Source organism: Chiloscyllium plagiosum, chromosome 2 (assembly GCF_004010195.1).
Source record: "Chiloscyllium plagiosum isolate BGI_BamShark_2017 chromosome 2, ASM401019v2, whole genome shotgun sequence".
Taxonomy (NCBI): domain Eukaryota; kingdom Metazoa; phylum Chordata; class Chondrichthyes; order Orectolobiformes; family Hemiscylliidae; genus Chiloscyllium; species Chiloscyllium plagiosum.
This window is the reverse complement of record NC_057711.1, coordinates 34667627-34681696: the sequence shown is the minus strand read 5'-3', so window position 1 is coordinate 34681696 and position 14070 is coordinate 34667627. Positions and strand designations below refer to the sequence as shown.

Here is a 14070-nt window from a genome sequence, read left to right as displayed (position 1 = left end):
TAAACAAAGTCTTTTCCCTGGGGTCGGGGAGTCCAGAACTAGAAGGCATAGGTTTAGGGTGAGAGGGGAAAGATATAAAAGAGACCTAAGGGGCAACGTTTTCACACAGAGGGTGGTACGTATATGGAATGAGCTGCCAGAGGATGTGGTAGAGGCTGGTACAATTGCAACATTTGGATGGGTATATGAATAGGAAGGGTTTGGAGGGATATGGGCCGGGTGCTGCAGGTGGGACTAGATTGGGTTGCGATATCTAGTCGGCAAGGACGGGTTGGACCGAAGGGTCTGTTTCCATGCTGTACATCTTTATGACTCTATGAGATATACATGAACTATAATTGATATGCCAAATAACGTTTACATAAAATATTCAATGTTTTGCTCGTTAGCAAAAAAAAAATTACCCACTTGTTCAGTAGTCTCTGCTGGCACATCGTTGATAAAATCAATATCCAACATTGTTTTATCCTTAGCTTGTGATCTTTCTGAACGGTAACATGAATTAACAAATAAAACATAATTTTAACATTGCTATGACAGTATTATTAAAATCACAAGAAAAACAAAGATTTTAAGCCAACTTTTATAATAACAATGTAATGATTTTCATAATAAAGTATTTGGGTCAGGGCTGATAAGCTACCTGTTCCTAGGCTCAGCTGTTGTCAGATAGGCAGATGCTTGGCTCTTCTCAACTGAAAAGTACAGTCAACCAAGGCTAAACCATAGTTCACAGCATTAACTGAAATCCAAATTAGGTAATGGAAATGGAGTACCTATCCATCAAAATGGTCAGTAAACTACTATTGATTGTCATATACAAAAAAATCTGGTTCATGGATGAAAACCTTCCATTCTTATCTGGACTTGCCAACATATGATTCCTGACTCATAGTAATGGGGGTGGCTCTTAATTCTTTTGAGCAATTAGTGATAAATATTTGCTTAGCCAGTGACAACCACATGCCATACCCAAATTAGTAAGAACCTGTACGTAGCCCTCGCCGCAATACTCACATCGCATGAATGAATGTTGGTAGCTGGTGGGCAAGAAAGTCCTAACTTTTGCACAAATCTAAGTTTGTTTGTAGTTAGTATTTAACTGAGAACTACAGCTTAAATTCTGATGTTCCCAGCCTTAAGAAAGGGTCTAAAAGATTTTCATTGAGGGGTAAATTAATTCAGAGAACAGTTGAAATTGGTTGCTCTATAACTGGTTTTCTGTTAAGAGCAAGTAAAACTAGCCAACTTAATGTGACTTAGCACTTGAATGTGACTTTGTATAGAGCGTAGGAGCTGGATGATTCAGGGAATGTGTTGTGGATTAGGCCAAACTACTCAAAACATTCTTAAGCAGTTAGCCCAGACCATAACTTTGCAATTTGTTTCAGTAAGTGTACAGTAAAAATTACCCAGAGTAATTAGCTAGGTTGACTACCAGGTTTTAAAACAGACAAAAAGTTTTTCACAAAATTACACAATGAAACACAAAGAACAGAATAAAGAACCCCTACAGAACTCAGTCTATCCAAACTAGACTTAATTATGCTGTTCCGAATATATACAACAGTCCCAATAAGTAAAACTCAAAATTAAAAAAAACAGTAAAAAATGGAACAAATGCGTACAGGTTGAGGTTAGAAGGGCAGGAGGAGAGAGAGACAGTTTAGCAACCTGATTCCACACAGCTCACTGTTGAACTCCGAACTAATTCTGGACTGAACTGCTCAGCTAGAGAGCTGACTATTTCCCTTTCATTATACAGGCCACTTCTAAAACATGACCATAGAGTCATAGAGATGTACAACATGGAAACAGACCCTTCGGTCCAACCTGTCCATGCCAACCAGATATCCCAACCCAATCTAGTCCCACCTGCCAGCACCCGGCCCATATCCCTCCAAACCCTTCCTATTCATATACCCATCCAAATGCCTCTTAAATGTTGCAATTGTACCAGCCTCCACCACATCCTCTGGCAGCTCATTCCATATACGTACCACCCTCTGTGTGAAAAAGTTGCCCCTTAGGTCTCTTTTATATCTTTCCCCTGTCACCCTAAACTTATGCCCTCTAGTTCTGGACTCTCCGACCCCAGGGAAAAGACTTTGCCTATTTATCCTATCCATGCCCCTCATAATTGGCCTCAAGTCTCATCTGTTTACATATAAACAAAATGACCTCTCAATACCCTTTAATCTCTGTATCAAACCAGTCACCTTGGAGCCGGGAGAGTTTTATGACCCCTCTGAAAAAACCAAGGACACAGTATCCTTGAGAAAAGGAACAGCTGTGTGACAAATGCAACTTTTAATAGAGTAGTAGAGTTGCATAATTAAGGATGAGCAACTCACAGTAGAATGTGGGACTTGGGTGACTAAGGGAGTTAGGGAAAATGGTAAAGGGGTGCCCTTTTGCTTTTACTTCTATTAATTTTATCAATGTCCAGAAACTGATTCTTACCCTTCAAAAAGAGGACAGGAAGCTAATTATTTGGTAAGCACCATGTAAGTAACTAAGGTTTATTCTATTCCTGACATGAAAATACCGGTAGTGTAGAATTTTTACTAGCATACATGGTGGTAAAATTAATAAGTATGTAAAAACACAAGTAGATATAAATAATTGAATTGCATAATTAAACAATGAATTAGAAGCATGACAAGATGAGTTACACAAGATGAGAAGCTTGTGGAAATGCCAGTTTGTTCCACAGAATACACACCTTCAGTAAGTGCTGAAGATCAAACAACTTCAACTCAAAGTTTGTGAGCTGGACATTGAACTTCAAATGCTATGACCCATCACAGAGGGGGAAAATTGTCTGGAGTTTTTAAAATAGGAAGCAATTGCACCTTTTAGAATTTAGCTTTCTAATTTGGTCAGTGTTCAGTGATATAAGAGGGTGATTTCAAGTTAGACAGAGAGAAGAAGAACATTGGCATCAGACTTTGCAATTATTGAACAGGTTTCAATTTGTAAAAAAAAAAGGGCCTGCAGGGTGGGTGAGCTAATGGACCAGAACACCATGGTACTGGATGCCATTCAAGTGAAAACAACAAAAATTAATATAGTGGTGATAAGGGGCAGTAGAGTCATAGGGATTGACACTGTTCTCTGCAGAAAGAGTGAGAGTCCAGATGGCTGTGTTTCATACCCTCTGTCAGGGTGTGGTACATCTCTTCTGTACAGGAGAGGAACTTGCAGTGAGAAGATCCAGTCACCATGTTATAGGTAATACCAACAACACTGGCAGGATAAAGAAGTTTCTGCATAGTCAGTATGAGAAGCGAGGCACCAAGTCAAAGCAGAATCTCAAAAGTCATACTTTATGCAATATTATCTGAGCCATGTGCAATTTGGCAAAGGCAAATCAGATCGGACAGATGGAAATGTGGCTCAAAATGTTGGGGAAAACTGAGTTCCAACAGCACCAATAGTGGGGCAACTGTGATCAGTATAAAGATGATGGTCTCCATTTGAATCCTGCTGTGGACCATGTTTTGCAAACTGTCTAACTAGAGAGTAAAAGGGATTTTAGTCTAAATAATGGAAGCAAGAGATCAACCATCTAAGACTGAGGCCCAATCATTACAAGAGGCTTTATCTATCATCTTTCCTCCATCATAAGGTCAGAAGTGGAGATATCATTCATGATTGCACAATGTTCAGCATCATTCGCAATTCATCGGATGCTGAAGTAGTCCATTTCTGAATGTGACATGACCTGGACAACAGCCAGGTTTAGGCAGACAAGTGATAATTAACATTCGAACCACACAGGTGCCAGACAATGGTAACTTCCAACATTAGTGAATCTTAACCATCATCCCTGGACATTCAATGGCACTACCATCAGTGACACCCCACTATCAACATCCTGGAGGGATTCCCTTTGCCCCTTAGGTCCTTTTTAAATTTTTCCCCTCTCACCCTAAACCTGTGCCCTCTGGTTCTGGATTTCACTACCCTATGGAAAAGACCCTGTTCGTTTACCCGATCCATGTCCCTCATGATTTTCTAAGCCTTTAAAAGATCACCCCTCAGCCTGATGATCATGTGTTAACAGGATGCTTAGTGAATGGCTGAAATAGTCTTTGATTTACCTCAATGTCTTGGTGGAGAAAGTGAGGTCTGCAGATGCTGGAGATCAGAGCTGAAAATGTGTTGCTGGAAAAGCGCAGCAGGTCAGGCAGCATCCAGGGAACAGGAGAATTGACGTTTCGGGCATAAGCCCTTCTTCAGGAATGAGAAGAAGGGCTTCCTCATTCCTGAAGAAGGGCTTATGCCCGAAACGTCGATTCTCCTGTTCCCTGGATGCTGCCTGACCTGCTGCGCTTTTCCAGCAACACATTTTCAGCTCAATGTCTTGGTGGCTTGCATGGACACACTTTCTCAACTCTCCTTTGAACTCCTTAGCAATGACTTTGTTCCCTTTGTAAAATATGTCTTCTTTGGTGTTTAATTCATCTCTGTAGGTCCAATATGCTCCTAAAGCAGCAGGTCTGTCCAACTATAACTACTTCTTTCAAAATCTGGAGAGTTTCACCTTGTTCGGTAGTTCACTTAATTTGAACAAGTTGTTTGTCTGTTGACAACTTTCAAAGCATGTTGAGCAAATTCTCATTATTTCTCATTGGATCTGTAAGGTTTCACACTCTGCCTTAAGCATCTTCTACTTTCATCATAGGGAACATTACTCTCAGCCACATATTAGTGATATATGTCTGTTTCACTTGGTCATATGTCACATCCATTTGATATCTCCGTAATCAGAGGAACACTCCTTGAAGACAGTTTGCCAAATGACGTCTGCAACATCTGTATCTCCCAAAGGACAGCCAGAAAAACGCTTTAAAGTGACATGTGGTAAGACTCAATTATCATTTTATCTCTTCCAAGTAGATATGTATTCACAGACAAAGACAGATCTCTTTCTTAGTCTGAAGAACCATTGTTCCAATTATGTTATCACTCTGGATGTAAGTACAACTGGTTGTCCTTGCAGTATTACGATTGCTCCAAGTTCTGTCTAGCTGGCATCACAGTGCAGGGTGATGTGATTATTTATGTCACAACGTTTCGGCACTGGCTTTGCTGTCACCACTTGCTTAGTATTAGTGGTTCTGTGCCCCAATATCACTGTATGATTTTGCCAATAACTTGGAGAAATGGCTCATAGTTTGGCAAGAAATTATGCAAGAATTTTGCTGAGTAGCTGATGAAGTCAACAAATTGCTGCACTGCTTTGTGATTGTTGGTCACCGCATCGCTGCTACAGCTCTCACTTTTCCACTCAGCCATGTCTTTTTGTTGTCAGTACATCATTTATGCACTTCACATTAGATATCTTTAATTGCAATATTTTCTTGTTCCAGTGAGTCTGCTAATAGTCACACTAGATTGAGACTGTAGTGAGCAATAGCTTCTTCCATTTTATTTCCACATCAATAAACTTGCATCCACTATAGCTTCCATCTAAGTCGCATCCCTACCTCATAACATCTGCATTGATATTCCTCTGGAGCTGTGGAAATGCCAAATGACGTCTGCAACATCTGTATCTCCCAAAGGACAGCCAGAATGCTGTTAGAAAGCTGCTTCTTTCATTCAGTTTCACTTGCTAGTATCCAGCTTTCGTTGGGTAATGAAGATTGTCTTCTCAAATTCTGGAAAAAAATCTTCAAATGTTGCCAATGGGTAGAGATTTCTTCAGGACTTTATTTAGATTCTTTATATCAATGCAAATTCTCAACTTAGTAGCTATTTTACTGCTACCATTCTGTGAACATGCTCTGTAGAAGTTGTTACCTCCTTCATGACTCCGTTCTTGTCCAGCTCTTCTATCTTGTCTTTCACACTACACTTGAGAGCTGCTAAAACTCTCGACTCTGATCTTCAGCATCTGCAGTACTCACTTTCTCCGAGCTGATTTCAACCCTACTGCGAAGCATCTTCCAAGGATGCCTACTTTGAAAAGGTTCTCCTCCTCTCTCTACAAGGATCTTAGTGAGTCTCTCTCTCACTGCACCCCCCCAGGTCATCTCCTCCGCCTTGCCCAGTCCCAAGCCTCCAACTTGGCACTGCCCTGACCTGTCCATCATCTTTCCCATCTAATTGCTCCACCCTCCTCTCCCACCCATCACCTTCTCCCCCCATCTTCATCTACTTATTGCATTCTCAGCTACCTTCCCACCAGCCCCACACCCTCCCAACTATCCTCAGCCTGACCCATAAGCTTCATTCCTGATGAACGGCTTATGACTGAAACATCAATACTCTTGCTCCTCGGATGCTGCCTGACCTGCTGTGCTTTTCTAGCACCATATTCTTGACTCTGATCTCCACTTTCTCATTTTCTCCTAGCAGCTAAACCTTGCCTTGTTTGAATTTCTGTTACTCAGTTTTCTACATCGAGATTATATTCTCCAGGAAGACTGGTAAACACGTTGTTGAACTCCTCCAGGATCTGTTCTGCGATCAATGGTTTAATGCGCTGTGACATGTTGCAAATCTCTTTAGGCTTATTGAGAGTTACCAGTCCAAACTTTAGATTTGCACTAGTTAAAGTAAGTAGCATTTGCTTGCCATCTGCAGTTTGGAACTCCAGACATTTATTTTTGCCAGTGCAAGGGCTCTTGGGACAATTCCATCATCTAACCCCAACCTTACTTTTGAGGGTTTCCATTTTGGATTGGCATGTTGAGCCACTGTGCACAGATCTGATATTACATCGTACACCTGTGACTACCACTTTTATTGACTTGATGTTCTCCTTCTGCAGTTATTGGTCCAACAGTGACAAATAATTTTATCCATATTGACCTGACTGTACCAACCTGTTGCTTGGTGTACAGTAATGCATCAGAACCTTAAGCTGATAGTCTTTTTCATTGTCTGACATGTCCTGCAATATTTGTATCCTGCTGTTTCTCCATGATTGTTCTGTCCTTTGGCTTGGGAAGGTCTATCAGCATAATGCACAGCCTGGTCTGTTGTTCAATAAGTTCCAGCTGCTGATTTACAACCTCAGCAGTTCTGTGCATTTCAGTTACTTTCATGTCAGTAAGTTTCTTCTTTCTCAGTGGATGCACTCTCACTGGGGGACCTGTTATCCGTTATACAATTCTTTATTTAATTTGATCATCTATTAGTGGCACAATGTCACAGGATACTGTGAACTGTATTTATGCCATCGAATATACTCTTTTTTTAAAACGTAGGCTCCAAAGTTAAACAGGTACTGTTAATTAACAACAAAATCAGAAATTGCTGGAAAAATTCAGTATGTCAGGCAGGATCTATGGAGAGATTAACATTTCAGGTCCAGTGACCCTTCTTCAGAACTGATTGTAGCTAAGAAAAGCGAATGGCGGGAGAGAGAAAAAGTTATGCAAAACAGTGGGTCAAGGCCAGCCTGGGAGAATGAATAGATGCTAATGGGGATCGTTAGTGGCTGACAATGGTTGATTGCAGTAGCAGGGCCTAGTATGTGGGGATGGGCATACGGACATGGGAGAAGGTGCTCAGGCTCTAAAATTATTGAACTTGATATTGAGACCAGAAGGTTGCAAGGTTCCCAAGCAGAAAATGAGTTGTTGTCCTTCCAGCCTGTCCTGAGTTTTGCTGAAGCACTTTAGTAAGCCCGAAACAAAGATGTTCACCAGGGAAAATGCTAGTGTGTTGAAATAGCAGGCAACCACAACTAGAAGCTCAGAGTTATTTTTGCAGAATGTAGGTATTCTGCAAAGCAGTCACCCAGTCTGCACTTTGTCTCCCCAGCAAATACAGATTGAGTGAAGTGCAAGTAAATCACTGCTTCATCTTGTAGAGAGAGGAGGAGAACCTCTTCAAGGTAGGCATCCTTGGAGGCGGCTTTGCAATAAGGTTGAAATCAATTCGAAGAAAGTGAGTACTGCAGATGCTGAAGATTAGAGTCGAGAGTTTTAGCTGCTCTCAAATGTGGTGTGAAAGACGTGTCTGGCCTTGGTTGGTAAAGAGTGAGGATGTGAATGAGTCAGTGTTACACCTTCTAAAATTGCTTGGGAAGGTGCCGTGGTGATTTGAGAAGATTTTGCAAGTGCAGGAGTGGACTAAGGTGTCCCAGAGTTGTGGGTGAAGACAGAAGGTGAGGGCTGAAGTGTGGGAGATGTGCCAGACTCAGCTGAGGGCCCTGTCAACCACAGTGCTGGACACTTGGGAGGCCCCCTTGACGAAGTTGGCATCATTGGAACAGATATGACAGAGGAACTGGTTTGATTTATTATTTATTATTGTCACATGTATCTATGCAGAAAAAAATGTTGATTTGCATGCTATACAGGCAAATCATACCATGCAAAGTGCATGGAGTAATAGAACAGACCGAAGGACTAAATGTTACAGCTGCACAGAGGGTGCACAGAAAGCGAGATCAATATTAAATTTAAAATTTGAGGTCCATTCAGAATTCTAATAACTGCAGGGAAGAAACTGTTCTTAAATCTATTTGTACATACATTCAAATGTTTACACCTTTTGACTGACAGAAGAGGGTAGAACAGAGTATAGCCATGGTTAAAGGGGTCTTTGGTTATCTTGATTGTTTTTCTGAGGCAGCAGGAAGTATAGACAGCATTAATAGATGGAAGGCTGGTTTGCATGATGGAGTGGGCTATGTTCATGACTCTCTGTGGTCTTTGGAAGAGCAGTTGCCAAACCACGCTGTGATGCTTTCCATGGTGCTTTCATAAAAATTACCATGTCCTTGTGGACATTCCAAATTTCCTCAGCACCCTGAGGAAGTAGAGATGTTGTTGTGCTTTCTTGATCATTGCCTCGACACAGGTGGCCCAGGACAGAACTGGGAGAATGGAATAGTGTCTTTACCAGAAGCAGGGTATAGCTGAGCTAACTGTGGAAGTCACTGGGTTTGCAGTGGATATTGGTAGCCAGCCTATCCCCAGAAATGGAAACAGAGATATCAATGAAGGAAAGGGAGGAGTCAGAGATGGACCAGGTGAAGGCGAGAGTGGGGTGGAAACTGGAAGCAAAATTGCTAAATTTTTCCAATTCCGGACAAGAGAGGAAAGTAAGTCTGATGATCTCATTGACATACCGGAGAACAAGTTGTGGTTGGCAGCCAGTGTAGAACTGGAACAAGGAATATTCCATGTATCCCGCAAACAGGCAGATATAACTACAACCCACTCAGGTACCCATGGATGTACCTTTGACCAGAGGAAAGTAGGAGGAATTAAGGAGAGATTGTTCAAAATAAGGACAAGCTCAGCCAGGCGGAGGAGGGTAGTGGTGGATCGGGACTTATCTAAGATTACAAAGGGACCTTGATCAATTGGGCCAATGGGCTGAGGAGTCATGGATGGAGTTTAATTTGGATAAATGCGAAGTATGTGTGTTTTGGTAAAACAAACAAAGGCAGGACTTATACAGTTAATGGTAGGGCCCCAGGTAGTGTTCCTGGACAGACAGACCGAGGGATTCAAGTACACAGTTCTTTGAAAGTTGCATCACAGGTAGACAGGATGGTCAAGAAGGCATTTAGCACACCACATCATTGGTCAGACCACTGACTATAGGAGTTGGGACATCATGTTGAGGTTGTACAGTAAATTGATAAGGCCACTTTTGGAGTACTGAGTACAGTTCTGGTCATCCTACTTTTGGAAGGATGTTATTAAATTGGAGATGGTTCAGAAAAGATTTACCAGGATGTTACCAGGTCTGGAAGGTTTAAGTTACAAGGATAGGCTGGGATTTTGTTCACTGGAGAATAGGAAGTTGAGGGGTGACCTTATGGAGATGTAGAAAATCATGATAGGCATTGATAAAGTGAACAGCAAAGGTCTTTTCCCTTGGGTGGAGGAGTTCAGAACTCCGGGACACTTTTTTAAGGTGAGGGGAGAAAGATTTAAAAGAGACCTGAGGAGCAACTTTTTGTATGTGGAAATGAACTGCCAAAGTGGTAGATGCCATTACAATTACAATATTTAAAAGACATTTGGATAATTACATGAATAGAAAAGGTTTAGAGGAATATAGGCCAAACACAGCAAATGGGACTAGTTTAGTTTGGTTGGCATTATCGAGCTGAATTGAAAGGTCTGTTTCTGTGCTGTATGACTTTATAAATGCCAAACCTATTTTAAAATGAGGTATAATCTACTGAAAAATTTGCATGCCAGGCCAACAGATCGGATATACATTTTGTAGTCCTGCCACGAGTTGTGAATGGTGGTGCACAATTAAACAAGTAAAAAGTGAAGAAGAACAACAATACAAAAGACAAGACAGAGCTATTTGCATCCATCCTGAGCCAAATTTGTCATGCAATTGGGGGAGTTTGCTCATGATTGCACACTGTTCTTTGCTATTCTCGACATGTCAGATACTGAAACAGTCCATATAAAAATAAAGCAAAACCTGACAACATCCAGATTTGGGGTGATAAGTAGCAAGCAGATGCCAAGCAATAACCATCTCCAACAAGAGAGAATCATCACTCAACAATCCATGACATTACCATCACTTAATTCCCCACTTTCAACATCTTGGGGATTATTATCGACCATAAATTGAACTGGACCAGCCATATAAAAGTCAGAAGCATGAATAACTCACCTCCTAACTCTTCAATACCTATTCATCATCTTCAAGATACAAGTCAGGAGTGTGATGGAATATCCTCCATTTATGTAGATGGGTACAGCTCCAATACTCAATAAGCTCAACACCATTCATGATAAAGTAGTCCACTTGACCAGCACTCTATCCACTACCTTCAAGTAACTCACCAAAGCTCTTCTGAAAGCACACTCCAAATCCATAATCTCTACTACCTAGAAGGACAAAGGCAGCATATGCATGGGAACACATTGAACATTCCCTCCAAACTACACACTATCCTGACTTGGAACTATTTCACCATCTGTTCAATATTGCTGGCTCAAAATCCCAGAACTCCCTTCATAATAACAGACCGTGTGTCCCTACATCGCAAGGAGTGCAGCAGTTCATAAGGCAACTCATAACCATCATCATTGCCAATGTGTTAGTAGTGAAGGGAGTGAATGTTGAAGGTGGTAGGTAGAGTGCTGGCAATTAGGGATAAGCAATAAATGTTTGCCTGTGACTTTACAGAAACTGACTACAAGGTGGCTCAGGATAATGGTCACACGACTACAGCAAGGCAGACAGCACATTGGGGCAATATCACATTCTATTCCAAATAGTATCAGTGAATATGGGTAGGTGGGGATTCAACTGTGAGGAATGCACTGGAGTTGAAAGAAACATATTTGCTTTGCCTGGTTCCACCTGACTTTTATTTAAATGCATCTTCTCAGTGACAGTCAATTTCCTACATGAAGAAAACCTCAGCAAGATAGCCCCCCCCGCCACTATCCCTACTTGGACCAATCTAAATTCTAACTCATAGATTCGAATTAATTTCAATACAGATTCTAATTCATAGATTTGGGACTTCCTTTCACACAAAGGACTTGTTTTAGTTTGGTAGTCTTGGATATCCGAATGTTAACTAAGGTCAGCGAGCCATTTGATGTTATTCAGGCTTTCTTGGTGTGTAGAACATAGCCCTTCGAAACAAATAACTTTTGCCCACTGTTTTCAGTCTGAAGCTAAGATGAAGAATTGCTACCTAAGGGTTAACTACTTGATATCTAATAAATTAGGTTCTTGCAAAATTTCTGAAATATGCATTGAAAAATTACAAGCAATTTATTTGTATTAAATTTATCTTTTGGCCATTGCAGATGCATATCACAGAAAATGCTGAATTCTAGAATAAGGCATGAACTTAAAAATTATTGTTAATGTGTTAGGCACATGCACAATCTGCAATTTTTTCTAACACTACATAGATATTAACTAAACTTTTATGACAGTTTTATTCAGAACATTTTGCTCCAAAGTACATTTACAGTCAACTTTAATGTGAGCATGTTTTCTTTTGTGTGAATGCACCAATAACTTTTTTCCATATCTTAGGTTAGAATTTAAATCAAGTTTACCTAATTCCACACTATATATTTTTAGCCTGTTCAAAATTGTAAGATACAGGACATGAAAATGAATTTGGTAATTTGAAGATGCACTAGAAGTATTCGTATACTAATACTTAAATTTTTTTTTGAAACTTTTGTAACTTATTTAAACAGATTAGTATCTCAGTTAAAATAAAGCGATAACGAAAGTGCAAATAAGTCTTTGCAGTCTGATATCCATATTAAATTATTTGGAGACCAGTGATGTTGGATACATAATTCAAAAGAGGAACTGAATGAGAGAGATCTGGATCAATGTATACTTTACAGTGATTATTATATCCTGTCACCTATCTCATGTATACCCTAAGACATGCATTATATTTGCAATTTATTTTAAAGTATTTGATATTTGTTAATTTTTTAAAAAAATACAAGACCAGGTGGTTTGCTTTGGTCGTCATTGAAATACATTCAATGTGTGTGTTTTTTGAAGCAGTTAATAATTTAAGTAAACTTAGGGATGAGAGATTGTCGACAGAATGAAATAGACAATGCATCTTGGAACTGTGAAAATTATTAGGTGAGAATGAAGCATTGTGAAAAGTAGTGATAATGGGTGAGCAAGACACAGTTCTTAAGGTACTCTGCAAAGAAGTCTGTACAATAAACATAAGAGCAAAAATGACAAATGGGGGAAAAGATTCAAAGATTCTATGAATCACCTTTGAAGTTATTTTGTAGGTAAATTTATTCAGCCAATTTACAGCCCAACTAGGTTTAACAAATGGCAATGAGTTGAAGTACCAAATGATTCAAACGCTTTTAACCTAGTTTATTATTCTCTCCAATTTTACTTTTAATTTGTTGATTTGAAATATAATTTAAATATACTTGTTTGTAACTGTTAGCAAGGGAAAATGCTACTAGATTCAGAAATAACCTACCACTAAGAATCCAAGACTCGATTTTCGAGGGATCTTGTGGCACACTCTATTGGAGAGGGTTCCCTATGAGTCACAGAGAGTTGTATAGCCATACAGCATAGAAACAGGCCCTTCAGCCCACCAAAAACATCAAACTACACTAACCCAATTACATACACTTGGTCCATAGTCCACTATGTCTGGCATTTTAAGTACTCTTCCACTTCTTAAGTGTTGTGGAAAGACCTGCATCCACCACACTTTCAAGCTAGACGTTCCACACCTACCACCCTCTGGGTGACTATTTTTTTTCTCAGATCTCCACTAAACCACTTGTGTCTCACTTTAAACTTATACACTCTGAACTTAGAAATGTTTGCCATGGGGAAGAGATTCTCACAGTCTACTCAATTTATGCCTCTCATAATTTTGTATTCCACAAACAGATGCTCCTCAGCCTCCTCTGCTCCAAGACAAAAACTCCCAGCCTATCCAGTCTCTCCACATAACTGAGACTTTTCATCCCAGGATACATTCTGGTGAATATCCTCTGCACCTTTTCCAGCGCAATCACATCCTTGTGATAGTGTGTCAATGGAACTGCACACAGTATTTCAATTGTGGCGTAACAAATATTTTATAAAGTTGTATCAAGATTTCCTTGTATTTATATTCTACATCCGGCTAATGAAAGCAATCATCCCATATACATTCTTCACCATCCTGTCTACCTTTGCTGACACCTTCAGATATCAATGTACACAAAGGTACCTTTGTACCTCACTACTCCCAAGGGATCTACTATTCAATGTGTATCTCCTTCCCTTATTAGACCTCCCAAAATGCATCATCTTACACTTATTAGGATTAAATTTCATCTGCCATTGCTTTATCCAATTTATCAACTGATCAATAAGAAACTAGCCTGAGATCATCCTCCTCACTATAACACCCCTAATTTGTGTGTCATCTGCAAACTTATTAATTAAACCTTGTACATCTACATCCAAGTTATTAATGAATAATCAGGGGGAGATAGAGGAGCAGATATGAGATTAGATTCCCGACAATGTGGAAATAGACCACTTGGCCCAACAGGTCCACACCGATCCTCCGAAAAGTTATTTACACCCCCCCCC

The 14070-nt window shown here is 40.1% G+C and overlaps 1 protein-coding gene across 1 annotated transcript in view; it reads right to left on the bottom strand.

Moving 5' to 3' along the window:
* LOC122556192 (ankyrin repeat domain-containing protein 31-like) overlaps nt 1–14070 on the bottom strand; it is a 193113-nt gene that overhangs the window by 119121 nt on the left and 59922 nt on the right. Inside the window, exon 6 of the mRNA XM_043702735.1 lies at nt 409–485. Coding sequence (XP_043558670.1) covers nt 409–485 — 77 coding nt within the window. The remainder of the gene's footprint in view (nt 1–408; nt 486–14070) is intronic.